At 46.1% G+C, this 27,097-nt stretch overlaps 1 protein-coding gene across 4 annotated transcripts in view; it reads right to left on the bottom strand.

Moving 5' to 3' along the window:
- The window catches only part of FAM149B1 (family with sequence similarity 149 member B1), a 342,707-nt gene that overhangs the window by 107,790 nt on the left and 207,820 nt on the right, over window positions 1-27,097 (bottom strand). For all 4 annotated transcript variants that reach the window (XM_069240410.1, XM_069240411.1, XM_069240409.1 and 1 more), the window contains exon 10: window positions 5,730-5,853. In XM_069240410.1, coding sequence (XP_069096511.1) covers window positions 5,730-5,853 — 124 coding nt within the window. The remainder of the gene's footprint in view (window positions 1-5,729; window positions 5,854-27,097) is intronic.

Raw genomic sequence — 27,097 nt, forward strand, 5'->3', positions numbered from 1 at the left:
AAAGCTACTATACGTAAAACTACACTCGTAGTTTGTGAACAGCAAAAAAATAGTGAACTTACAAAACGTTTACCTTTGTGAATAAGGCCTATGTTTCCTAGCATTGTCTTATTTGTGCACGGAAGACATTAGCTTGTGGCCCTTTCCAACAGTGTTCAGGATTTGAGAGTATTCACTCAGTTGCGTGAGTCCTGTTGATGCAGTGTTAGTATACACTTTTCATTGTTCAGTGTGAGACCCACTTTTATTAGTACATAATAGTGGAGTATATAGCCTGGCTCTTGTGTTTGAGTGATGGACTGTTGATAAATCAGTCATCTACATAGGGGAGTAACCGTACTCCCTGCCGCTGCAGCAATTCCATCACCTGGCTAGACAAGTTCTGAAAACCCTGACGGGCAAAGGGGGAGAAAGAAGACCAGACAGAAGTGTACTCAACTACAAATGCTGACATTTGACCATAAAAAGCAATATTGTCCTGCGTTTTTGAGGCAGACTGAAATATGTAAATAGACATACTCCAGTTCAAGTGATGCAAGTAAATCCCCATTGTTAACGGTCTGTAGGATGCTGCGAAGGGACAGCATCAGAAAGTTTGTTGTGCGCTCTCGGATCCAAAATAGGGACCATTCCCCAAATTTTTCAAGACTAAGAAGAATCTTGTGTAAAATGCTTGAATACCTTGGGACTCAGGCATAGGTTTGATTTCCATTTTCTGAAAAAGTAATATCCCTACATGCAGCGCTTCTGGAAGCAACTGCCCTTTTGGGGGTGTTGAACATGGTTTGGAAGTGAATTCCATGTTGTGGCCATGCTGGGGAATATCTAGAGCACAGTGGCCATATGTTATGTGATGCAAGACTGTAAAGAATGCCTGCATTTTCCCCCACACCAGCATAGGTTTGGAGAAGGAGGGGAGGCTCAAGAAGACAAGCCATTGGGCATTGTCTTTTGATCTGCTGTCTGGAAAGAAGAAACCCACTCCTCTCTGCTAGAAGAGTCTAACTGATTTTGTTGGGAGAATCCTTGTGACTTCCATTATGAACAATAGTGCTAGGAAGTGAATGGTGGTTAGTTGTAGTACATTGGCTAGCAATAGGATTGACAATTGCAAGTGTATGAGTATCCACTCTGGCCATAGGAATGTCACCTTGGTTTTAGGCCTTGTTTATGTTATAGTGAGCCAAGAGAATGCACTGTATTTGAATCCATGTCTGCAATGCATAACCTACAAGCTTTCCAAGAAACTGCTGGCAATCAAAAGGTGTGAGTAAAGAATGTACCTTAGGGTGGAAGGACATCCTTTTTAGCCAGTTGTGGTGACATACAACTGCTCCTGTTGCTTTCTGGCGGATCCCATTGCTTGAGGCATTTAAGGACGCATCAATGAGTAAAGGATGGAAAAGTTACTTACGTTTAGTCATAGTTCTTCACAATGGGTATTCCCTCTGAGTTCATAAAAAGTATATCTCCACACATCAGCACTGTGAGACCCTGTTCAGCAGACCAAGGGTTAGGCATGGGCTACCGGGCTATAGCCATGGATGCTAAGGTCATTTGGTGTCCTGAGGCCTGGCCTATTGTGGCTCTGCAAACTGAACCAAATATAATTGTTTCTGACTTGACTTTTATTGTCAGCACGGAACACCACACTAAGGAATATACCCATGTACTACAGGGAAAATAAGCAAAACTGCATCAGATTTAGAGTAATCTTACCATACAAGTTCACTATGATTAGCGTAAACAGGCTTTTGTGTTGGTGGGCCACTGGCCTGTCCTTCAGTGACCAAGTCACTGTTAACCCTCACCACAGCTTTTCCTACAGCCAAGAGAGCCCCAATGTCTGACGAGAACAAGATGCTGAAGTTTACTGGGGGGAGAGGCAGTGAGGTCACCAAGGTGATGCCCTCACTCCGGAGTGCATGTGAGAGGGCCCCGTCTTCCTTCAATGCTGTTCAGGAGCTCCATGCAGATTGTAATAGGTCATAAGATGCAGCTGTAGGTTTCTGTTCTGGAATAAGCCCAAAGCGAAATCCCATTCTCAAGCAAGTGAAGAATCAACACTCCACTGCTGGTGATTCTTTGGTGACCATCCGTTTATCAGAGGTCTGCAAAGAACATCAGGTGTTGGGTGCAGTCACCCAACATAGTCACGCTCTCTCCTTCTTGGCCCTCCGGTCAGCTCCTGAATCACCCTCTTTCCTCCTTCTTGGGTGAAACATACCGATGGTGAAAAACAGAGCCAGGGGAGGCAGGGAGTTCCACTCCAACACTTGGGTCAGCTCCTCCACCCCTTAAACATTATTCCACAATTCTGAACTATTCTTTCTACTTTTGCCCAGCGGCTGAGTTTGGTTGGATGGTGTACTTCTGCGGGGGAAGCCTCTACTTCTCTCTCTCAGCAAGCCAAGCAGACTCTGATACAGAGGCAACTCTACAGCTTCTCTGGAGCACATCCCTACAGACTTTCCAGTGACATCCCCTCAACTCTGGGAGAGTGGCTGTCCGCCACACCAACCCTGCTTGTCAGGAGTTCCTCTTGCCATCTGTAAGGCAATATGTCATTAGTCAGCAAGAAACCTGGAACCTAGGGGGACATTTTACCTCTACAGTCCAGTTGACTTTTACTGTCATGTTTCAGACAGGGAATATTTATTCCACTGTCAGTTTCAATGAACCAGTCCAAAGCAGTACCCACGCTAAGTGTATCCACCCTTACAGAGCAAGCATAGTTATTGATTCAGTTGATGGTTTCCACATTAGGTAGTAATGAATGATGTCCGAAACTGAATGACCTAAAAACATGAGCATTAAACAGTGTGAAGACCTAGCACTGGCAGCCCTCGATCTTTGGGAGCCGCTTGTCTGAGCGAGACAAAAGGGTAGGCCCCGTCTGGGTGAATCCCTCGGAACACCAAAGGAGAGCACTGTCTCCACATTCCCACATCCTCCATGAAGCCAAACAGTATTCCTCATAGAAAGATAATTGTGCAAAATATTACGGGTCAGCCCTGTATTCCTAGGAACCTGGGAAGTTACATATAAACAACGAAGACAACGGTCCTCTCTGAGGAATACAAAGCAAGTTATGCAGAGAAAACATATTTTTGAAAATAAAATCTCTTTGAAAAAATGCAAATGAATGTACTCACTGTTGACCTTTATCACTGCTATGTCGGATATTGCATTGGAAAAAATGTGATCCGATGAAAACAGTTCAGTGAGAAGTGAATTGGTGGTAAATGTGAACAAATGTGCGCTAGTGCTATATACACGCTTATGTACAGTATCAGCAACGGATATACAAAGATATTTTTAACATTACTCAAAATGAAAGGACATTGTAAATATTGACATAATTTATATCAGTCTGCTAATGTCAATGTTTCGATCTATTAAAGCATTTTGAGTAGGGGCATCATCAGGATCAAAAAAGATAGAAACCAGGAATGGAATAGTCGGAGCTTTGCTTGAGAAGGTCCCTTCTTGTCAGGGTACTATTAAGAAGACGATACCCCCAATACGCTGGTATCTGTTTCCGTGCAGAAAATGGAGCAAAACAGCAGTCTACAATTATTCAGAGCTGCAAGCAGACACTGCCATTTAGAAAGGCTGTCCTTGACATTTCAGTGCTAACTATCAGTTCTAAAAAGAAGATAACAGGAACTGCCTAGCACACTTAGGGCCTGATTGGAGTTACTCCATCACAAACGTGGCTGATATCCTGTCCGCGGAACTACGATCCCAATATATCCTATGGGAATCGTAATACAGCGGACGGGATATCCGTCACGTTTGTGTCTGAGTAACCTGTCTGCCAAACTCCAAATCAGGCCTTAAGTGACAGATTGCAAATAATGAATAAGCATGCATTTTAACATTTTATAATGTTAATTTATTGTGCATTATTACAAAACATTGGTTTTCATTGACTATACTCCTAGTACAGCTTTGCGATCCTGAGCTAAATACAATTACGTACTTCAAATGGAATACATGTTGTCATATTTCTAGAGGCATGGAATTCTTTGGGGTTAAACCAACCCAGTTGGTAAGCTCAAACACTGCATAGCCTATCCACGTAATACTTTTTGAGTGTTTGAAATAAAAAAGAAAACAGTGGGGTAGAAAAAAGCAAGAGAGTCCTTGCTGCTGGCATTTCAACTGGCATATTGCTTTCTCTGGTTTAGTCTGAGAGCCGAACTGGAGCAGGGAAGAAATGCTTCCCTGCTTGAGCAGGCACCACTCTGCAATGACAACCTGTACTCTGGGACTCCTCTCCAGTCGACGAGCGTGATCTATGGAACACAGGTGGTGGACCGAAGTGATCCTGACTGTCCAAAGGTCCAACTGTCCAAATTTGGTGGCGGTAAGGGCTTGCCTCCCCGTACCAGACAATACCCCTGTGCACCGCTTCTTCTGGAGCAGCTCCTTGGGCTTCTGTGCACTTCTTCCAGAAATCCTTTGTGCACAGCGCAGCCCAGGACCCCAGCACTCTATCCTGTGACGCTCAGCTCCCTGAGTTGTTCTCCAGCGGCGTAGGATCCTTTTGTGTAGTGCTGCGATGACCGCATCCTGTAACTACTTTGTCCCTGTGTTCTGGGACTCCTGTGGGTGCTGCCTGGTCTTCTGAGGGCTCTCTAAAGTGCTGAGAGCCCCCTGTCTCCTCAGTTCGAGTTGAGTCACCCAGGTCCCTCCTGGGCACAGGTAGCACCTTTTCCCGCCAACTGCGACTTTTGCTTGAGCCAAGGCTTGTTTGTGGAATCCAAAAACGAAAATCAGCATGCATCCAACGACTCGACGTGGGACATCTCTTGCACCAAGCAGGAACCTGCAGCTGTCTTCTTTGGTGCATTCCTGAATTCTTCTTCCAACCAGAGAATCCACTTTTGCACCTTCATCTGGGTTAGCAGGGGCCCTGTTCTTCCTGGACTCTTCATAGACTTCTGGACTTGGTCTCATCTCTACGCAGGTCTTCAGGTCCAGGAATCTATCGCTGGTTTCTTGCAGTCTTGTTTGCTTTTTGCATAGTCCTTTACCACAACTCCCAGTGTGTTCTGAGGAAACTTGCTGTACTTTACTCCTGTTTTCCTGGGCTCTGGGGTGGGGTAATTTACTTACCTTTGGTGTTTTCCTACGCTCCCAGCGCACCCTCTACACACTACACTTGTCTAGGGGGAAACAGACATGTGCATTACACTATTTTAGTGTATGGTTTGTGTTGCCCCGAGGCCCATTGCAACCTACTGTGTTTTTCACTGTTTGTTCTATTCTATGAGTATTTACTTACCTGATTTTGGTCAATAGTGTATATATTGTGTATAGTACCTCCAGAAGGAGTATTGCCTCTAAGATATTTTTGGCCTTGTCTCACTAAAATAAAGTACCTTTATTTTTGGTAACACTAAGTATTGTCTTTCTTGTGTATAAGTACTGTGTGACTATAGTGGTGTTGCAAGAGCTTTGCATGTCTCCTAGTTCAGCCTTGGCTGCTCTGCTACAGCTACCCTTAAACAGCCTAAGCTGGTAGACACTGTCTACATTTCACTAAGGTAGATCACTGGACCTGGTATAAGGTCTAAGTACCGCTGGTACCCACTACAAACCAGGCAAGCTTCTCACAGGGCAATGTTTTGCATTTGTCACAAAATACTAAAATGAAAACACACCAGGAAATATTTTCCTAAGCAATCTCTTTGCTCGACATGACGAGGAAACAAATTTACCGTATGCCTTTGAGATCCGGAAGTGCTTGGGCGCTCCAAATCTGATGTGGTTCCAATTGGAGGAAGTAGATGATTTCTGCTAAATGGTACAGGTGAGGGGGTCAGCTGGTCACTTGCAGTAGCTCTTAAATCCACCACAGAAAGAAAGATATTCACCATTAAAATCTAAAAAAATATTACCTATTTATTTTCCACAGCACTGCTCATCAAATGCGTACAGAACTATTCATATAGTGCAACGAAAACACCATCAACAGAGTACAGGAAAAGTCAAGCTTTGTGTGTGTGTTTGTAGGGGTGGTGGAGGGTGGGGGCTGTGGGGGGGTTATAATGTTCCATTCATTCTATATTTTTAGAATTAATGGCACATTACCTACCCGCACACAATACGTTATGTATTTATTATTTGAAGTGACCAGAAATGTACATTTCAATGCATTATTAGTATCCTGCAATAAATGAAATATCTTTGGCCCTGTCGTAAATATCAGACTGTTTCCATGGAGTGGGAAAGGGAAAAGTGGGGAGACAAGAGGTGAGGTTGGCACGGTTTGGTGGTTGAAGTTTATCTTTGCTGGTCTCGAGAGCATGAACATTGAAGTGGATGTTCAGATTGCCCTTCTTAAGTCACAGTGTATCTAACTGTCTATTCTAGTGTGTCATTGATGCCCTTTGCTCTTTTCAAACCATATCAAGTAAAGGACAATCTGTAGGAAAGTAGCCTCTTTCTAGCATGGTTACCCCCCCCCTCACACTTTTGGCCTGTTTGTGAGTGTGTGTCAGTGTGTTTTGCCTGTCTCACTGGTATCCTGCTAGCCAGGACCCCAGTACTCCTAGTTTGTGGCGTAATGTGTATGCCTGCGTAGTGCCTAACTGTGTCACTGAGGCTCTGCTAATCAGAACCTCAGTGCTTATGCTTTCTCTGCTTTTAAGTTTGTCACTGAAGGCCAGTGACTACATTTACCAATTTCAATTGGCATACTGGACCCCCCATTATAAGTCTCAAGTATATGGTACCTAGGTACCCAGGGCATTGGGGTTCCAGGAGATCCATATGGGCTGCAGCAATTCTTTTGCCACCCATAGGGAGCTCAGACAAACCCTTACACAGGACTGCCACTGCAGCCTGAGTGAAATAGTGCACACACTATTTCAAAGCCATTTTCACTGCACTTAAGGAGCTTATAAGTCACCTATATGTCTAACCTTCACCTGGTGAAGGTTGGGTGCTAAGTTACTTAGTGTGTGGGCACCCTGGCACTAGCCTAGGTGCCCCCACATCGTTCAGGACCATTTCCCTGGACTCTGTGAGTGCGGGGACACCATTACATGCGTGCACTACATACAGGTCAGTATCTATATGTAGCTTCACAATGGTAACTCCGAATATGGCCATGTAACATGTCTAAGATCATGGAATTGTCCCCCCATTCCAAATTTGGTATTGGGGAGCCAATTCCATGCATATTGGGTGCTCCACCATGGACCCCCAGTACTGCCAAACTAGCTCTCTGAGGCTTGCACTGCAGCTACAGCTGCTGCCACCTCAAAGACAGGGTTCTGCCCTCCTGGGGTCTGGGCAGCCGAGTCCCAGGAAGGTAGAACAAATCATTTCCTCTGAGAGCAGGGTGTTACACCCTCTCCCTTTGGAAATAGGTATTACAGGCTGGGGAGGGGTTGCCTCCCCCAGCCTCTGGAAATGCTTTGAAGGGCACAGATGGTGCCCTCCTTGCATAAACCAGTCTACACCAGTTCAGGGACCTATTCTCCCCTGCTCTGGCAGGAAACTGGACAAAGGAAAGGGGAGTGACCACTCCCCTGTCCATCACCACCCCAGGGGTGGTGCCCAGAACGCCTCCAGTGTGTCCCAGACTTCAGCCATCTTGCTTTGCAAGGTGTGGGGGCACTCTGGAGGGCTCTGAGTGGCCAGTGCCAGCAGGTGACGGCGGAGACCACTCCTGATAGGTCCATATCTGATAAGGTGCCAATCCCCCTCTCAGGGCTATTTAGGGTCTCTCCTGTGGGTTCTCTTCAGATTCTGCTTGCAAGTTTCCTTCAGGAATCCTCTGCAACAACTTCAGACTCTTCTGACCTCGGATCAACCGCAGCCTGCTCCAAGAAACACTAACTGCAACAAAGTGTCCACAAGAGACACTTTTCTTCAGCAACGTCAGCTCCAAGTCAGCAACTGCAACAGTTTCCATGGTGTTCATGCTCTGGGGACACCCTGTCTTCATCCTGCACCAGAAGGACCGAAGAAATCTCCTGTGGAGTGACTGAGTCAATCCCCTGCTCCAAGCAGGCACCTTCCAAGGCGACAACTGGAACGTTGGGACTCCTCTCACGGCAACAAGTGTGCTCCTAAGGACACAGAGGGTGGACATCATCGACATAGACAGTCCTGAGGTTCTGCTGACACAATTTGGAGGAGGTAAGACCTTGCCTTCCCCGAGAACGACGGTACTCCTGTGTAGTGTATCTTCTTCGCCTCCTGAGGCCGCTGTGCAGTCTTTGCAAAATTCCTTTGTGAACAGCCTGGCCCAGGTCCCCAGCACTCCACCCTGCGACGCTCAACTCGCTGAGTTGTTCTCCGGTGGCGTGGGACCTTCTTTTGTTGTGCTGCATCAACTGCGTTTTTCACCTCCTTTGAACCCAGATCCTGCGGCTTCTGGGGGTGCTGGCTGGCATCCTAAGGGCTCTCTAAAGTGCCGAGAGCCTCCTCTTCCTCCTCACACAGAGTTGAGGCCCCCAGGTCCCTCCTGGGTCCATCCAGTGCAATTATGATGAAAAACGCAGTTTTGTCATAGCCAAGGCTTGTTGGCGCCTTCCAACACGAAATCTCGTCTGCAACGATCTTCACCCCGTGGGACATCTTTGCATCACGCAGGAACCCGCTGGCATCTTCCTAGGGTGTATTTTTGCAGTCTACTGGGGACTCTTCTTTTGCACCCTCTTCTGGGTTGGCAGAGGCTCCTGTCCTTCCTGGAACTTCTTTCGACTTCGGGACTTAGTCCCCTTACTTTGCAGGTCTTCTGGTCCAATAATCCAGCAGTTGTTCTGTGCAGACTTGATTGGCTGATGCCAAATCCCAAAAACGAGGTGTAGTGTGTCCTAACGAAACTGGCAGTACTATACTCCGGCTTTTCTGGGCTCTGGGGTGGGGTAATTTACTTACCTTTACTGTATTCTTACTCTCCCAGCGATTCTGCACACACACTACACTTGTCTAGGGGGGAATTCGTGATTCACATTCCACTTTTTTAGTATATGGTTTGTGTTGCTCCTAGACCTATTTTATCCCATAGCATTCTATAGGATTTCCTACTGTTTGCATTGTTCTATGACTATTTACTTGTCTAATTTTGGTGTCTAGTGTATATATTGTGTGTAATACTTACCTCCAGAAGGAGTATTGTCTCTAAGATATTTTTGGTACTATGTCACCCCAAATAAATACCTTTATGTTTGCTAACACGGAGTATTGTCTTTACTTGTGTATGAGTACTGTGTAACTATAAGTGGTATTGCATGAGCTTTGCATGTGTCCTAGTTCTGCCTACGCTGCTCTGCTATAGCTACCTCTATGTGCCTAAGCTGCTAGAACACTACTACATTCACTAACAAGGGATAACTGGACCTGGTGTAAGGTGTAAGTACCCAAGGTACCCACTACAAACCAGGCCAGCCTCATACACAATCAAAAAAAGATTCTTTGGTTTGTCTCTCCTTAGGATTTGATTGACTTGTATACACTGTAGGGCGATTTATCTCAGTGAGTAAGCCCAAATTTCAAGGATCCGAGTTCAATGGGTGCTCCACTTGCAACCGATTGGTCCTGGATATGCTGGTTGCAGAGACTCGGACTCCTTCTACAGGCTCAAATGCCAATACCATTGTCTAGGTCTGAGTGGTGGTATGGAGTGATCCTGTAGGGTTATATGTAAGTGGTTTCCTAGCTTTGGTGGTTTTAGTTTAGTTTTGCATAAAGTGTTTAGGTCTTTTCAACGCTGCTAAAACGTACCATGGATGTTCTATAGCATCTCGGGGTCAGAAGGCCCATATAAGTTAATTTAAACTACTGGTTGGATATTTCACCTACTCATCTGCAAAACTGTCATTTGTTTTTACTCGTTTGGTGCATTTGCATTATTTGCTTCTGTCACTTTTACTCATGGGGGGCTTTTCTTTTTTTTAAATAATTTCCAGGGGTCTAGACTATGCCACCTTTTCGATGCTTTGGCTGCTGATGCATTCATCACATTCAAAGATGTTGCCATGTCCAGTACAGTCAAAAAGTTGAGGTATAGCGTATTTAAGATTTATTTGGATGTTAGCTCATCGCCTGTTTTTTTCTTTTTTTTGGCATCTATGAAGGACTACTGAAATTTACACTTGTCCAGGAATTTGGACAATTTGATCTATTTGGATTCTGAAAGTGAAAGATTGCATAGATGCAGATTGTATTTCATATTGGGTAAGTAGAATGGGATAATCGAACAATGTGACCATAGCTGCACTTGCAGCTTGAATTTTGTTATCTCCGAGTTGTGCACAAATATTAGATATTTAAAATATTTGAACAGCATACATTGATCAATGAGCATTATGGTACTATTACTAAAAAGCCGGGTGGGATAGGTAAGAAATCCTATTATCCAACACAAAAAATCATTTAAACTGATTTTTTTTTTTCAGAAAGCCTTTTGAAAATGACCAATGGTTAAGGATGTGGCATAGGGGAGGGAGAGCCCTCCAGTAGACAGGGGGGAATAGGAGGGCGCAAGATGGTCGCTCTATAAACGTCAGCATGTGCACAGAAATCTATATGTGAATAATGCACTGTAAGGATAAGCTTTTGCTTTCTCATTTATGTTTGCAACAGGACTTTGATTTAAGCTCCAACCTATTTATAATGTACATCTGCAAATCACACTAGTTGTGCTCAGTCCCTACCTTGTATAAATGAAGTACTGGGTGAACTTAAAAGCTTGCTGATAGTTAAACTGTGCACCATATAACTCTTACCGTAGTGAATTAGGCTTGTCTCCAGTACTACACTATTTGTATTTCAGACACGTACACATGTAAATATATAGTCAAGTTATGCTGTATATGCTTGTGGGCCCTTTACTACATAATTTGCTTTCTAAAATGATCTATGGCTTTATAGAGACATTTGAGCAGCAGCAGCCACTGCCCATGTCTCCAGTTCTCTGTGTTAGTGCCCTTGGCTCCTCCCTGCCTCTGAATGCCATTGTGCTACCCCTGTTCATGCAAACTTGCACTGAAGGTTCAGCTTACTGCCCCTACCATCTCCATCCAGTCCTCCGTGGTCAATTTACTGTCTATACCCATGCCACCCCACACTCTGTGGTTAGCTTGCTTCCCCTACCCCTCAGGCTTGCCCTCCATTCTCCAGCTGCCCCTGCCCTATCTTCTGTGCCAGTGGTTCCCAAACTTTTGACTCCTGAATCATTACTTGAAACTGGGCACCCCCAAGCAATCTGAACGATTACAATTTCAAACATTAATACAGTAATTCACAAAAAATACACCAGCAACTACACACCAACCAAATACTCAAATTACTAAAAATTAATTATTTTATATTGATAAAATATGCAAAAATCGAAACATTTTAATGGGAAGGTTGGAGCTGCCTCTCAGCGACTAACTTTTCATTGTTTGGTTTTATTTAGGAATGCTGAATCCTCAGGTCAAATTCTACATTTCCCAAGCGATTTCTGTTTTTATTTTTTAGGTACATATTATCTGAGAAAGCTTTTTCACATATATATGTGGTGGGGAAATGAAGTAAAACCATACGGGCCTCTCATCTCTCCATAGCCTCTCTGTCACATGCAATTCATTTGCTTTATATCACCTCTCATACCAGTGTAGGGTGTTGTAGGAAAGTACTATCTTGCCTGGCATGTTACCCCCATTTTTCACTGTATGTATGTTGTTTTAGCCCTTGTGTCACTGGGATCCTGCTAGGCAGGACCCCAGTGCTCATAGTATGTGCCCTGTATGTGTTCCCTGTGTGATGCCTAACTGTATCACTGAGGCTCTGCTAACCAGAACCTCAGTGTTTATGCTCTCTCTGCTTTCTAAATTTGTCACTGCAGGCTAGTGACTAAATTTACCAATTCTCATTGGAACACTGGTACACCCATATAATTTCCTTGTATATGGTACTTAGGTACCCAGGGTATTGGGGTTCCAGGAGATCCCTATGGGCTGCAGCATTTCTTTTGCCACCCATAGGGAGCTCAGGCAATTCTTACACAGGCCTGCCACTGCAGCCTGAGTGAAATAACGTCCACGTTATTTCATAGCCATTTTTCACTGCACATAAGTAACTTGTAAGCCACCTATATGTCTAACCCTCACTTGGTGAAGGTTGGGTGCAAAGTTACTTAGTTTGTGGGCACCCTGGCACTAGCCAAGGTGCCACCCACATCGTTCAGGGCAAATTCCCCGGACTTTGTGAGTGCGTGGACACCACTACACGCGTGCACTATACATAGGTCACTACCTATGTATAGCGTCACAACGGTAACTCCGAACATGGCCATGTAACATGTCTAAGATCATGGAATTGTCACCCCAATACCATTCTGGTATTGGGGGGACAATTCCATGATCCCCTGGTTCTCTAGCACAGAACCTGGGTACTGCCAAACTGCCTTTCCGTGGTTTCCACTGCAGCTGCTGCCAACACCTCAGACAGGATTCTGCCCTCCTGGGGTCTGGGCAGGCCCGACCCAGGAAGGCAGAACAAAGGATTTCCTCTGAGAGAGAGTGTTACACCCTCTCCCTTTGGAAATAGGTGTGAAGGGCTGGGGAGGAGTAGCCTCCCCCAGCCTCTGGAAATGCTTTGATGGGCACAGATGGTGCCCATCTCTGCATAAGCCAGTCTACACCAGTTCAGGGTTCCCCCAGCCCTGCTCTGGCGCAAAACTGGACAACGGAAAGGGGAGTGACCACTCCCCTGACCAGTACCTCCCAGGGGAGGTGCCCAGAGCTCCTCCAGTGTGTCCCAGACCTCTGCCATCTTGGAAACAGAGGTGTTGGGGGCACACTGGACTGCTCTGAGTGGCCAGTGCTAGCAGGTGACGTCAGAGACCCCCCTCTGATATGCTCTTGCCTTTCTTGGTAGCCAATCCTCCTTTCTTGGTAGCCAAACCTCCTTTTCTGGCTATTTAGGGTCTCTTCTCTGGGGTATTCTTCAGATAACGAATGCAAGAGCTCACCAGAGTTCCTCTGCACTTTCCTCTTCGACTTCTGCCAAGGATCGACCGCTGACTGCTCCAGGACGCCTGCAAAACCGCAACAAAGGAGCAAGATGACTACCAGCAACATTGTAGCGCCTCATCCTGCCGGCTTTCTCGACTGTTTCCTGGTGGTGCGTGCTCCGAGGGTCATCTGCCTTCACCCTGCACTGGAAGCCAAGAAGAAATCTCCTGTGGCTAACGCAGGCACCCAAAGACTGCATCACCAGTCCTCTGGGTTCCCTCTCATCCTGACGTGCGTGGTCCCTGGAACACAGGAACTCTATCCAAGTGACTCCCACAGTCCAGTGATCCTTCAGTCCAAGTTTGGTGGAGGTAAGTCCTTGCCTCCCCACGCTAGACAGCAAACCTGTGTACTGCGTGATTTGCAGCTGCTCCGGCTTCTGTGCACTCCTCCAAGGATTCCTTCGTGCACAGCGTAGCCTGGGTCCCCAACACTCTATCCTGCAGTGCTCAACCCTCTGAGTCGGACTCCGACGTCGTGGGACCCTCCTTTGTGACTCCGAGCCAGCTCCGGTTCACAAATATTCTAAGTGCCTGCTCCGGTGCTTCTGCGGGTGCTGCCTGCTTCTGTGGGGCGCTTTGAGTTGCTGAGCACCCCCTCTGTCGCCTCCTCCACGGGGCGACATCCTGGTCATTCCTGGTCCTCAGCAGCACCCAAAAACCTCTATCCGTGACCCTTGCGGCTAGCACGGCTTGTTTGCGGTATTTCTGCGTGGGAACACTTCTGCAACCTTCAGCACGCCGTGGGACATCTTCCAACCAAAGGAGAAATTCCTAGCTCTCTTCGTTGTTGCAGAATCCTAAGCTTCTTCCATCCAGAGGCAGCTTCCTTGCACCTTCATCCGGGGTTTCTTGGGTTCCTGCCCCCCCCCTCGGACACTATTGCGACTCTTGGACTTGGTCCCCTTGCCTTGCAGGTCCTCAGGTCCAGGAACCAGTCTTCAGTGCTTTGCTGGTGTTTGTGGTTCTTGCAGAATTCCCCTATCACGACTATTGTGTCCTTTTGGGGTAGTAGGTGCACTTTACTCCCACGTTTCAGGGTGTTGGGTTGGGGTATCTTGGACACCCTGACTGTTTTCTCACAGTCCCAGCGACCCTCTACAAGCTCCCATAGGTCTGGGGTCCATTCGTGATTCGTATTCCACCTTTGGAGTATATGGTTTGTGTTGCCCCTAGACCTATGTTCACCTATTGCATCCTATTGTAATTCTACACTGTTTGCATTACTTTTCTTACTCTTACTTACCTGTTTTGGGTTTGTGTACATATAACTTGTGTATATTACTTACCTTCCTACTGAGGGTACTCACTGAGATACTTGTGGCATATTGTCATAAAAATAAAGTACCTTTATTTTTTAGTAACTCTGTGTATTGTGTTTTCTTATTCTATTGTGCTATATGATATAAGTGGTATAGTAGGAGCTTTGCATGTCTCCTAGTTCAACCTAAGCTTTGCCATAGCTACCTTCTATCAGCCTAAGCTGATAGAAACACCTCTATTCTACTAATAAGGGATAACTGGACCTGGCATAGGGCGTAAGTACCACAAGGTACCCACTATAAGCCAGGCCAGCCTCCTACAGGTGTCGGAACACTTTACAGGGGAGTACAAGTTGTAGGATGCACATGTCATATACACTGGTAGGCATTTTCCAAGAGTGCTTGGCCTGTAGAAGCACAAGTCAGGATTCAGAACACAGTGGTTAGTGATGACTTTAATAATAAGAATGTATTTTTACAAGAGCACACCTTTTCTAGCAGCAAAAGGAAAGCCTGGGCAAAAAATAACTTTCTTATTTGTGCCATGCAGTTTGCATGAAGCTCTTTAATGGCAGTTCATAGCTCACTGTGCTAGATTACGATTGTAACTTATGAACTGAACAGTAACAAAAGAACCTCTGTGACAAAAGCAGTAACCCACTGTGCTATGCACATTAAATATTGTTCTTTGCACGATACACATTTCTTTGCAGCAGGCATATTAACCATGTGTGTTACCTTAGATGAGTCAAAACTGCCACTAGACAAAACTTGCATCTCCCTCCAGAAGGTAGATTAATCACTAGAGTTATCTTGATGCTTTTATTTTTGCTGGTAAGCTGCTAGATGTACAACTTTGCAGTGCTTTTAAAACTGCTGCACAAAGAAAGTAATAAATATAGGAACATGCACATGTTTGTCAGAGGCCCCAGCTGGAAAAGTGCCTTCCTCCCAGCCTAGGCCTATGGACCCCTTGGGAATGTGGCCCAGACCCCTGGGGGTCCGCGAACCACAGGTTAGGTACCACTGCTTTATGCTCTTGGTTCTCTGTGAGACTGTCCCTGCCGTCTCTCTCCTGCTCTCCAGCGTCCACTGTGCTGTCCCTTCCCATACCAGCCTAACCTTCTTGGTCAGCTTGCTATCCCAGACTATCCCTGTTCCTCACTGCCCTATGTTCTCCAAATGCATTTCGCAGCCCCCTCCCTTCTGCCCTCTGTTGCGCTATACATGCTCATTATGATCTGCATTCTGTTATCAGCATGATGCACCTGTCTATCTCTCACTTGCTTTATGTTTGCTGTCTGCATGCCCCTGCCACGCCCCACCTGCCTTTTGTGGTCAGCTTTCTCCTCTGTTCTCCGTGTGCATGCACCTGCCCTCTCCCTCCTGCCCACTGGGGTCTGTTGTGCTGCCATTGCCACGGATACCTGCTCGTCATCAATTTAACTTTCTAGAGCACTAACCATTATTTCTGGGACAAAAAGAACCCAGGTAATTTTGTCCATTTCTAAAGAAAATGCTTGAAGTTTTACAGGCTTGACTCCATCAAAAGACGGCTTCAGGTGTGCCACATTTTTGTCACACATATACATATATATGTTAGCGTTTTAGTAGTTTATTAGAGCACTGTGGGAAGCTGCAGTAACACAGTAGGAAGCTAAATGATAGACTGCTGCTCGTGCTGAAGTACATGTCACAGTCCGCATGTCAGAATGTTTTACTGACATGGATGAGAAATACATTTGAGAACTCACAGAAAATGTATGTTCATTTTAGCTAGCCATAATCCAAATGGTCAAACAAACCCCCTCATTTTTTTCATTTCTGAAGGAAATACTTTACATTTTAAAGATTAAAATCTATCAAGATGGCTACAGGTATGACACAGTGTTGTCATAAATGCAGAATGTTAACACTCAAGTAGTCCATTCGAACACTGTGGGAAGCTGCAGTAAGCTATTGTGCAATCAACTGGCATGATGCTGCTTCTGTTTAAAGTTAATATTTTACTCATAATCGCAGACATTGCTCTCGCATGGTTGAGGAGATAGTGTGAATTTATAGAAAATGTGCTCTCATTTTAGCATCTGGAGCACTTTCCATAACCTTTGTCAGAAAATCACGAGAGAAAAGTATTTTTCTCTACAACGTGGTTCATCAAATCCCACAAGAGAAACACTATTTTTCACTGGGTAAAATCACATTAGAACACACAAAAAAATCCTAAAATTAGTATGGAACCACCAACAAAAGCTTTGTATTGTGACTTAAGTCTGTTATTGCCTGTTATATGTGCTCTTTTTTGCGACCCTCAAAATCTATCATTCACTACAATACGTTTCAATGGAGACTATGACCCAGAGTCATATAATGGTTGTCACATGTTGTGGCCAGCCAATCAAGAGGGTGGGAATCCCTCGGGGACCCCACTGCATGCCCCTTTGGTTAGGGTGTGCTCAGCCGGTTCTCATATATTTTTTCTATTTATTTTAAGGACACAGGTGCCTTGACCCCAAGTTCTGTAATGGCTGCCACAACATATTGCTCAGGGTGTGGCCAGCCAATCAGGACTAACTCGTCCCCATTAAAGTGGCTAATCAGAGTATATCTGGACACCAAAAATCCAGATATACTTATTTTTTAAGCCCTTAATAACCACTCTAAGCACCTCTTTAAAAGCAAATTTCTCGAAAACAGCTGACAGTACTTAACCCAAATAACAAAAAGCATGCTTTCTTAGTAAAGTTCTAAAATATCTGCCAAATCTGTAATTCCATTCAGATATTTTTCTGTATTGCTTCGCAAACTTTCCAATGGAAATGAATGTGAAACATGAAATTGAAGTTTTGGGACACCATTTTGTCTTGACCCCGACTTAAGGGAACAACCAAAAAACTTTCCAGGAAGGAACTGAAGAAGATTAACTACTTTTTTGGACAATTTTGTGAAGCTTCGTCAAATGGTGCCACAGCTATTAGTGAAAGAAAAAACAGCCATCCTGTGGAAACGAACCTTTCTAGAACCACACAGTGGCGACTCCCACTGTGTAATGAACAACTTACTTCTCTTCAGAAATTTGTTATGTTGTAGAGACTATCTAGCCGTAGACTCCTTACCTTAGATTGTACCCCTGAACTCTGAATTTTTGGAGCAGTACCTCAAGCGTTGGTAGGTGGTGTCCTTGGTGCCAGAAGTGACATGTGCGGGCCTATTTAGGCACCACCTCATTGCTCTGACATGAGTTTCTTTTTGAGACATTTCTGCAACAGAAGCACAGAGCCATGACAGAATCCTGATGGACCAGTGTGCAGACACTAAGAACCTACAAGGGTTATCACACACAGAGAATCAGTTTGCACAGCGAGGCGGATGGGAGCACTGGAAAGGAATCTGAGGCTAGACAGAGTCTCTACAAGATAAGACGTTACTGGAGGTAACTAACTTGTTCATCTGACAGACTTTTAGCCGCCATAGGTTCCTCACTTTAGAATAGATAACCAAGCAATTCCTCCCCAGAGGTGGGACTGCAAACAGATAAAGATCAAAAAGTCCTGGAGAACTAATGATGCAAAATGTCTGTCACAATGGACCTGACTGTCCAAGCAGTAGTGCTTGGTAAGTATGGCACATTGCCACCTGACAGATGTCTAGGAGCTGGATTCAGCAAGTTAACACAATGGTTGTAGCCTTGGTTCCGGTGGAGTGAACACGCAAGCCCTCAAGGGGTTGCTTCTTGGCCAGTGCATAGCAGGTTTTAATGCAGAGCACAATCAATCTTGAGATGGTCCACTTCTGCAAAGCATTTCTTTTCTTCACCCCGACAAACACAATGAAGAGTTGATCTATAACACACTTTTTGGGTCCAGGCGATGGTGTCTGTCCTCTTTGGAAGGGTGAGAAGGAGCAAAAAAATGGGCAGGGTGATAGTCTGGTGTACATGAAAAGGTGTCACTAATTTCAGCAGGAAAGAGGCGCATGTTCTAAAAACCAATTTGTTCGAGGAAAAAGTTGCGTAAGGAGGTTGCATGTAAGGTGCCTGTGGTTCACTAACACTCCTATTCTATGTGATGGCACTAGAACAGCTATTTTAATAGCCAAAAGGTGTAGAGGGCTACTGTGCAAGGGATCAAAGGAAAAGTATATCAGGAAGATCAAAACTAGGTTCAAGTTCCATTGGGTCATGATGAAGAGTTCTTGGAGGGAACGTATGTTGTAATCCTTTTAGAAAATGAGTCACAAGAGGTGATTTAAAAGTGAGGGTTGATCTGGCAGCTGGACAAAAACACACAGATAGCTGAAATATACCTTTTAACTGTGCCTTAAAGTGAAGCCTTGTAGGGCTAACGAAAGAACAAACAAAACCTCAGACAAAGGTGTAGAAGGGGGATCAATATTTCTGGAAGCATACCAAGCCACCGATTTGTTCAATAACAGGCATATACTGTCTTGGTTGAGGGATGCCTGGCTGACAGATTTCTTTAGGAAGGTCAAAAACTGCTGCAGCTAAATCTCTATGCATGAAGGGTGGAGTGTGCATATATTTGGGTACAGGACTATTTTCTGCTGCTGTGACAGTAGATCTTCCCAAAGGAGCACCCTGATTAGAGGACCGATGCTCATGCTCAGGAGTCTGGGATACGATACTCTCTGTGCCCAATCCAGAGCCACAAGAATCACTTCGGCCTTGTTGGTTCTGATCTTCTTGAGAACTTTGGGTAGGAGTGGTATTGGCAGAAAGGCGTATAGGAGGCCCGAGCTCCATTCAAGATTAAAAGTCTATGAACGAAAGTTGCCTTGGAAGCTCCAGCACAGAGAAAAGCTGACATTGCACGTTCTCGGTAGGGGCAAATAGATCTAACCAAGGTTCTCCCTAATAGCTGATGAGAGTGTGCACCACCTCCTGATGGAGACACTTTTTGTGATCCGCTAGGAGTAAATGGCTGAGTTTGTCCACTCTGTTCTTCACAGAACCCATCAGATGTTCAACCAGCAGGAATATGTCAAGACGATCTAGCCATATCCAGAGACACAAGGCTTTTTGACACAGGGTCCATGACCCCATCCCGTCCTGCTTGTTACAGTATCACATGGGGTCATCCGTGAACACCTGAACCATCCTTACCTTGATAGAAGGATGAAAGGCTTTCAGTGCCAGGCGATTAGCTCTTAACTACAACAGGTCAATGTGGACCGAGACTCTGCAGAGAACAGAGTAGTCTCATCTTCACCTCTTCAAGATGGCTACCCCAGTCTAGGATTGATGCATCTGCCCCTGCCCCAATCTCAGTTTGTCAGCCACCACTGCAGATGTTTTGCTGGGCCCTCCGATATCGGGAGAAGGTCAGAGAGATTCCACAGATGCTGCACCCACTGGGACTTCAGGTCTCACTGCAGAGCCTGCATATGCCAGCAGGCATGCATTACCTGCAAGCTGCAGAATGCCACGAGGCCCAGCATGCTCAGAGTCAGTATCATAAAAGTCCTGGATAGAGGATGAAACAGCAGAATCATCGACTGAATATACTGGACTGGAGGATAGGCCCGAAACTGCAGTGTGTCAGCCAATTGTCCGGGTAGGGCGAAGACTGGAATCCCCAACCTCTTTAGATGTGCTGCAACCACCGCCAATACCTTGGTGAACACTCAAGGGGCACTCGTGCGGCCAAAAAGGAGAAGAGTGAAATTAAAATGCTTGTGACCCACTGTGAATTGCAGGTAATGCCTGTGGTCAGGTAGGATGGGGAGGTAGATGTAGGCAAGCACTACTATCCATGCTCCAGGATCCAGGGCTGACAGAACCTGAGTATCTTGAATTTCTCCTTCATTAGGAAGAAGTTGAGAGGGTGTAGGTCTAAAATTTGGCAGAGGCCTCCACTTTTTTTCAGCTGTAGAAACCAATTGGAATAGTAACCACAAACTACTTTAGATGCATGTAACCTCTCAATGGCGCCTTTGGCCAAAAGAGCCTGTACTTAGGACAGAGAAGTGAGAGATCGTCCTCTAGAAGCCAGTTTGGGCATGTGGAATGGGAGGTGGGATTCCTAAGAAAGTGATGCGGTAATCCCACTGAACAATTTGAAGTATCCACTTGATTGATATTATGGACTGCCTGCAAGGCAGGTGATGTCAGATCCTGCTGCCCAATAGGTGCCTGTGATGGTATGTGGGCAAACTAAAAGGTTTTTGAGGCTGTGGCTTCCGGGAGGGTTGCAGACTTGGTAGACCTCTGGCTGCTTGTCCCACAAGCTTGTGGAGTGACGCATGCAGCCACAAAAAGATTCAGAAGCCTGTGATCTCTGTGGCTGGGTAGAAATGGGCACGGCTGGCAGCCCTTAACATAGCAACAGAAGAGGTGAAAGGCAGAATGGAGTTGAAGTGGGGCCATGGAGAGTTTCAGTGACCGAGCAAAGGCCTGGCTGTCCCTAAAGGTATCCAGCGCGGAGTCTGCCTTCTCATTGAACAGGTGGGTGCTGTAGGAGGCTGGCCTGGCTTATAGTGGGTACCTTGTGGTACTTACACCTTGTGCCAGGTCCAGTTATCCCTTATTACTAGATTAGTAGTGTTCTAGCAGCTTAGGCTGGTAGAGGTACCTATAGCAGAGCAGCTTAGGCTGAACTAGGAGACATACAAAGCTCCTACTATACTCAGAGTTACTAAAAATAAAGGCACTTTATTTTAGTGACAATATGCCAAAAGTATCTCAGAGGATATATTCCCTTAGGAGGTAAGTAAAATACACAAAATATACACACAAACCAAAATCAGGTAAGTAAAACACTTAGAAAAGTAGTGCAAACACTGTAGGACACAACAGAATGCAATAGGAGAAAATAGGCCTAGGGGCAACACAAACCATATACTCCAAAAGTGGAATGTGAACCACAAATGGACCCCTGGCCTAGTATAGTGTGTAGAGGGTCGCTGGGAGTGTAAGAAAACACGAAGGGTGTCCAAGATACCCCACCCCAAGACCCTGAAAAGTAGGAGTAAAGTTACCCTACTACCACAGAAAGACAGTAAAGTCGAGATAGGGGATTCTGCAAAGACAACAACTGACTACAGAGCACTGAAGACGGATTCCTGGACAGTAGGACCTGCAAGGGAAGGGGACTAAGTCCAAGAGTTACGCAAGTGTCCAGGGGGGAAGGAGGAGGGGGGGGGAGGGGGGGCGGCAGGAGCCCACTAAACCCCGGATGAAGGTGCAAAAGGGCTGCCTCAGAGTGGAAGTAGCCAAAGATTCTGCAACAACGGAAGGTTCCAGGAACTTCTCCTTTGGTCAGAAGATGTCCCACGGCATGCTGGAGGATGCAGAGTTGTTTCCACACACAAAGACCGCAAACAAGCCTTGCTAGCTGCAAAAGTCGTGGCTGAAGGTTTTGGGTGCTGCCAGGGCCCAGGAAGGACCAGGAGGTCGCCCCTTGGAGGAGGAGACAGAGGGGACGCTCAGCAACAGAGAGAGCCCAAGCAGAGGCAGGCAGTACCCGCAGAAGCACTTGGACAGTCATTCAAGAAATCTGAGCACAGCGATCGTCTCAGCACAACAAAAGAGGGTCCCACGAAGTCGGAGGTCAACTCAGCGAGTTGGGCAATGCAGGACGGAGTGCTGGAGACCTGGGCTGGGCTGTGCACGAAGGAAGTCTTGCAAAAGTGCACAGAAGCCCTAGCAGCTGCAGATCACGCAGTACACAGGATTACTGTCTGGCGTGGGACGGCAAGGACTCACCTCCACCAAACTTGGACAGAAGGACCACTGGACTGTCGGGGTCTCTTGGATCCAGCTCCTGTGTTCCAGGGACCACGCTCGTCAAGATGAGAGGGGACCCAGAGGACCGGTGATGCAGACGTTTGATGCCTGTGCTAGCAGGGGGAAGATTCCATCCACCCACAGGAGATTTCTTCTTGGCTTCCAGTGCAGGCTGAAGGCAGACAGCCCTCAGAGCATGCACCACCAGGAAACAGTCGAGAAAGTGCTACAATGTTGCTGGTAGTCTTCTTGCTACTTTGTTGCGGTTTTGCAGGCGTCCTGGAGTAGTCAGCGGTCGATCCTTGGCAGAAGTCGAAGAGAGAAGTGCAGAGGAACTCTGGTGAGTTCTTGCATTTGTTATCTGAAGAGGAACCCACAGGAGAGATCCTAAATAGCCCTCAGAGGAGGATTGGCTACCAAACTAGGTAAGAGCCTATAAGGAGGGGTCTCTGATGTCACTTGCTGGCACTGGCCACTCAGAGGCCTCCATTGTGCCCTCACACCCCTGCATTCAAGATGGCAGAGGTCTGGGACACACTGGAGGAGCTCTGGGCACCACCCCTGGGGTGGTGATGGACAGGGGAGTGGTCACTCCCCTCTCCTTTGTCCAGTTTCGCACCAGAGCAGGGGCTGGGGGCTCCCTGAACCGGTGTAGACTGGGTTATACAAGGAGGGCACCATCTGTGCCCTTCAAAGCATTCCCAGAGGCCAGGAGAGGCTACTCCTCTCAGGCCCTTATGACCTATTTCCAAAGGGAGAGGGTGTAACACCCTCTCTCAGAGGAAATCCCTTGTTCTGCCTTCCTGGGCCTGGGCTGCCCAGGCCCCAGTGGGGCAGAAACCTGTCCTAGGGTTGGCAGCAGCGGTAGCTGCAGAGAAAACCCCAGACAGTTAGTTTGGCAGTACCCGGGGTCCATGCTGGAGCCCCGGGGATGCATGGGATTGGCACCCCAATACCAGATTTGGCTTGAGGGGACAATTCCATGATCTTAGACATGTTACATGGCCATGTTCGGAGTTACCATTGTGACGCTATACATAGCTCACAAAGTTCGGGGAATTTGCCCTGAACGATGTGGAGGCACCTTGGCTAGTGCCAGGGTGCCCACACACTAAGTAACTTGGCACCTAACCTTCACTGGCAGAGCACCTTCAGATCTACTTACAAGAGACCAGGACTGGGGTGGCACCACTTGGCAGGACTCACAGTTGCAGAGGCCCTTGAAGTCACTCTAGTAGTCCTGGGTACAGGTTATATGTCCAGTCCTGCTGACTCAAGCAATAGGGCACCAAGTCAGCACAACAGGCAGCAGTCCTTAAGGGCAGCAGTCCTTTCAGCTGCACATCAGTCTTTATTCCTACAAGAGTCTTCCACAGGTTCAGAAGTATACCTGAGAGATGGTGTCTGAGGTCCAATATTTATAAGCTGGTGCCTCCTTTCAAGTGGGAGAAGCTTCTAGAGTTTTCCATTTGAAATGCACTGGTTTCCTGCCTCCTCTGTCCTGGCTCCAGACTAACTACACAGGGTATAGTGAAGACAGGACACAGCCTATTCAGTTGAACCTGCCCTCCCATCCTGCTATTGACGGCCAGTCCAGGCACACCTGAGCTCTCTATTGTGTGTGGCTACTCTGGAGGAATACACAATCTAATAGCAAACTACACCCAGTCATGTGACTCCGAGTCAGGCTGCAGTCACTAAATGGCTAAGGCAGGAAAACACCAACCTTCTAAAGGTGTTTTTTTCAAAATTGTAATAAAATATACGACTTTACAAGTCCCTCTGAGGTGTCCATGGGTGACATATATGTATGATCAAGCATTGGTAAATGCATTAGGCCCTGCCTATGGGATTATTAATAAGTTAAGAACTGTGGGAGCTATATATGAGTGCAGGGAGAATGGTGTGAGTGCTTTCTGTGCAGGGCGAGTGGTGCATGAATGAAGGTTAATTAAGTGTGTGAGTGCAGGGTGAAAGTGCCTCAATACATGATGATTGATGTGTGTTCAGTGCAGAATGAGAATTGTGTTGTGTGAGAGAGGTTACCCTGTACAAGGTGGGGTTGTGTGTGTATGCAAAATAGCTGTGAGTGTTCACATTTGGATGTGTGTATGTCAACAACAAGCACATTGCAAGCGCGGAATAAAACAGACAGCATTTTCATATGATGCGTCATTTAAAAAAAAAAACACACACAAATAGGCCCCATAGTTTCGCTGACAAGAGGGCCTTTGAACAACAGAGAAGGCCACTAGAGCATTTGTGTGACTACTACATCGGATATGGTAATTCTGCGAGCCTTACTAATTTGTAGGCATCTTGAGCATAAACACTAGAGCACCTGCGCTCCTATTAGTTGCAATACGGCAAAAGTATGCTCCGAACTCAGTGAAGTGGGGCTTCCACTGAGGTGTCTCCATAATATGGTGTCACCGGGCAAACACCCCATGGACCAAATGCCGCCCCTCAGCTATGTGTCAAAGAAGAGTGTCGGAGGCAGAACTGCAGAGTCCACGAGCAGACCTTATGGGATCCTCCTTGTTTTGAAAGAGTCAAGTGAAGCCACCTGCGAACACGAGGTGCGGTGCCTAGCACCAGATAATGCAGCCCCCAAGGTGCATCTTCTGGACACAGCTAAGGTGGGAATGCCGGTGCGCCCCTGTAATTCTGCTCAAGGGAGTGGGGCGGTTGCGCCGGCCCAGTGCTGGTTCCTGGTTGCTACAGATGACTGGGTCCCAAATCTCAGGGAAGCCTCGGATCACCATGGCAGCGCGAGGGCTGCACCCTACAATCTTCCCCTGCCGCTGGGGCATCACCATGGCCCACAGGGTCGCTGGCCTCAATTTGAGCTGGCACACAACAAAGGGGGCAATCTGGCAAGCAGGGAATGCAGGCAGTGCATGTTACGGCATCCCTCACTGAAGGAGCCGAGCTCCAAGTCATGCTTCAGACACCCCAGGAAAGCACAGTGTCAGGCAGGTGGACGGCCCGGTCAGACAACAGCGTCCAACACGCGCTAGATGGGATAAGAAAGCAAAGGGATAAAGCGCTCACCACACCTTCTCTTTAAGGCAAATTCAAATCCCAGATGAAGCACTTCCCCCATGCTAACTGCACAAGCAGGGGTGCTGACAAGCTTGCTCATAAGAAAGAAGTCCCACCCCAAAGCGGATGAACACAGTATTTAGTATTTGAACAATGGGTGACTGATAAGAGAAACACACAGAGTAACAACAGGAAATAGTATGGTACACCCAATAGAAATGGAGGAAAAGAACGTGGCAAGTACACAAACCAATGAAAAGCAAGAGCAGGGTTTAAGCCCCTTTTAAGATTTATATTAAAGACAATAGATTTCACAAGCACAGAGCAATCGCTGTGCAGGCGACACCTAAAAAGGAAGGTTTGGAACTGGTAAAAGGTTTAAAGGGCCAGGTCGAAATGGCAAAAACTGCACACAAAGGCTGCAAAGGTAGACCTTAGACATGTTTGAAGGACTACTTAAGTGGGTGGTACAATCAGTGCTGCAGGCCCACTACTAACATTTAATCAACCCGGGTACACATACTACCACTTTGATAGGGACTTACAAGCAAATTAGATATGCCAATTGAGTTTATACCAATTCAACCATGTTAAGAGGAGAGAGCACAAGCACTTTAGCACTGGTTAGCAGTGGTAAAGTGAAGAGAGCCCTAACACCAGCAAAACCTAATTCAGCAAAAAGGTGGAGGGCAAAGGCACAAAACGTGGGGGTGGCAGAGAGGACGAGGACCAACAAATACCCACTCCCTATCACATTTTAAACAGCTTTAAGGCCCAAGTATTTATGATCTCTACCACCTGATGAACTGCTGCCACAGTCTGTAGGATATAAGTAAAGCAAGAAACTAGAATTAATAATAACCCAAAGAATCATTTAAATATGTAGAGATAGAAGGATGCACTAAGAACCTGGTGGCCTAGTAAGCATAAGCCTGAAGCAGCAGTAGGAAATAAGGATAGGATAGTACCTTAACTTTCAAGTCTTTTTAGGTTTTATGGTGTAATCACTATTAACACCCCTGTCAACCTCAATTACCTCTTTCAGGAAGTCTACTTACACAGGATTCAATATTGGAGTATGCATTGCCACCAAGACTAGATATAGCAAGAACATACCTTTGCAGACATAACATAGTTTAACACCACCTGAAGCAAACGCAGTAACGTGCGTAAATATGTGCGAATAAATTATCACAAAACATTGTCAAACTTGTTCAGCGCAGTTTCACAATTGTATTGATCAATGGCAGTGTTTGTTGACAATTGTTAAGATAGAGCCAGTAAAAATGCTTCAATCAATCACCTTCACATCAATCTACAAAAAGCCAGACTGACTGGCATTGTCATTGCTTACTTTTATCTTTGTGCAGTGTTTTAATTTTACTTCACCTTCAGTTCTGAATTTCCCTCTCTTAACTCTGCTTTCCTTTTCACTAGCATTTCACCTACCAAACCCAGTCATGGCCTATCTGGGTGGATTAATTGCAAGTTATCTCACAAGGTACTTGCTACCTGCTAATTTTTTTTGTTAAACATCTCTATTCTAGGTCCTCCTCTCCTCCCTATAGACCTCCGTTCTTTGCAACAACGCTTCTTTCTTTAGTTTGATAATCTATACAATGCAAGTCTTTTCACAATTTTGAAAAACTTTGATAGCAGAAGATGCTAACTGCATACTCAGTAGTTACGGGTCCAACCCATAGATTAGGCAGCATAACAAGGGAAAGAGCAAGTACCACCAACACCTGCCACTGTGTGGTAATAATACTGATAGCACCCACATCCTAACCTAAGCAAAGACAGGGATATATCCACGTCCACTGGCTTTGCCTGCGTAAAGTCTCAGCAAGAACGTAAGATAGTCATACAACAATAGTAAGTGACATCTTTTCAAGTGTTATGATTTTCTGACCCGATCTCATCATTGTATGCGGGCTTTAAATATAGCATTAATGTAGCACTGTATCAACTGTTGTTACCCTCTCCCTGAAGCATAGGCATGGGGTGCAAGCAAGGGCT

The sequence above is a fragment of the Pleurodeles waltl genome, chromosome 6 (genome assembly GCF_031143425.1).
Source record: "Pleurodeles waltl isolate 20211129_DDA chromosome 6, aPleWal1.hap1.20221129, whole genome shotgun sequence".
Classification (NCBI taxonomy): Eukaryota; Metazoa; Chordata; class Amphibia; order Caudata; family Salamandridae; genus Pleurodeles; species Pleurodeles waltl.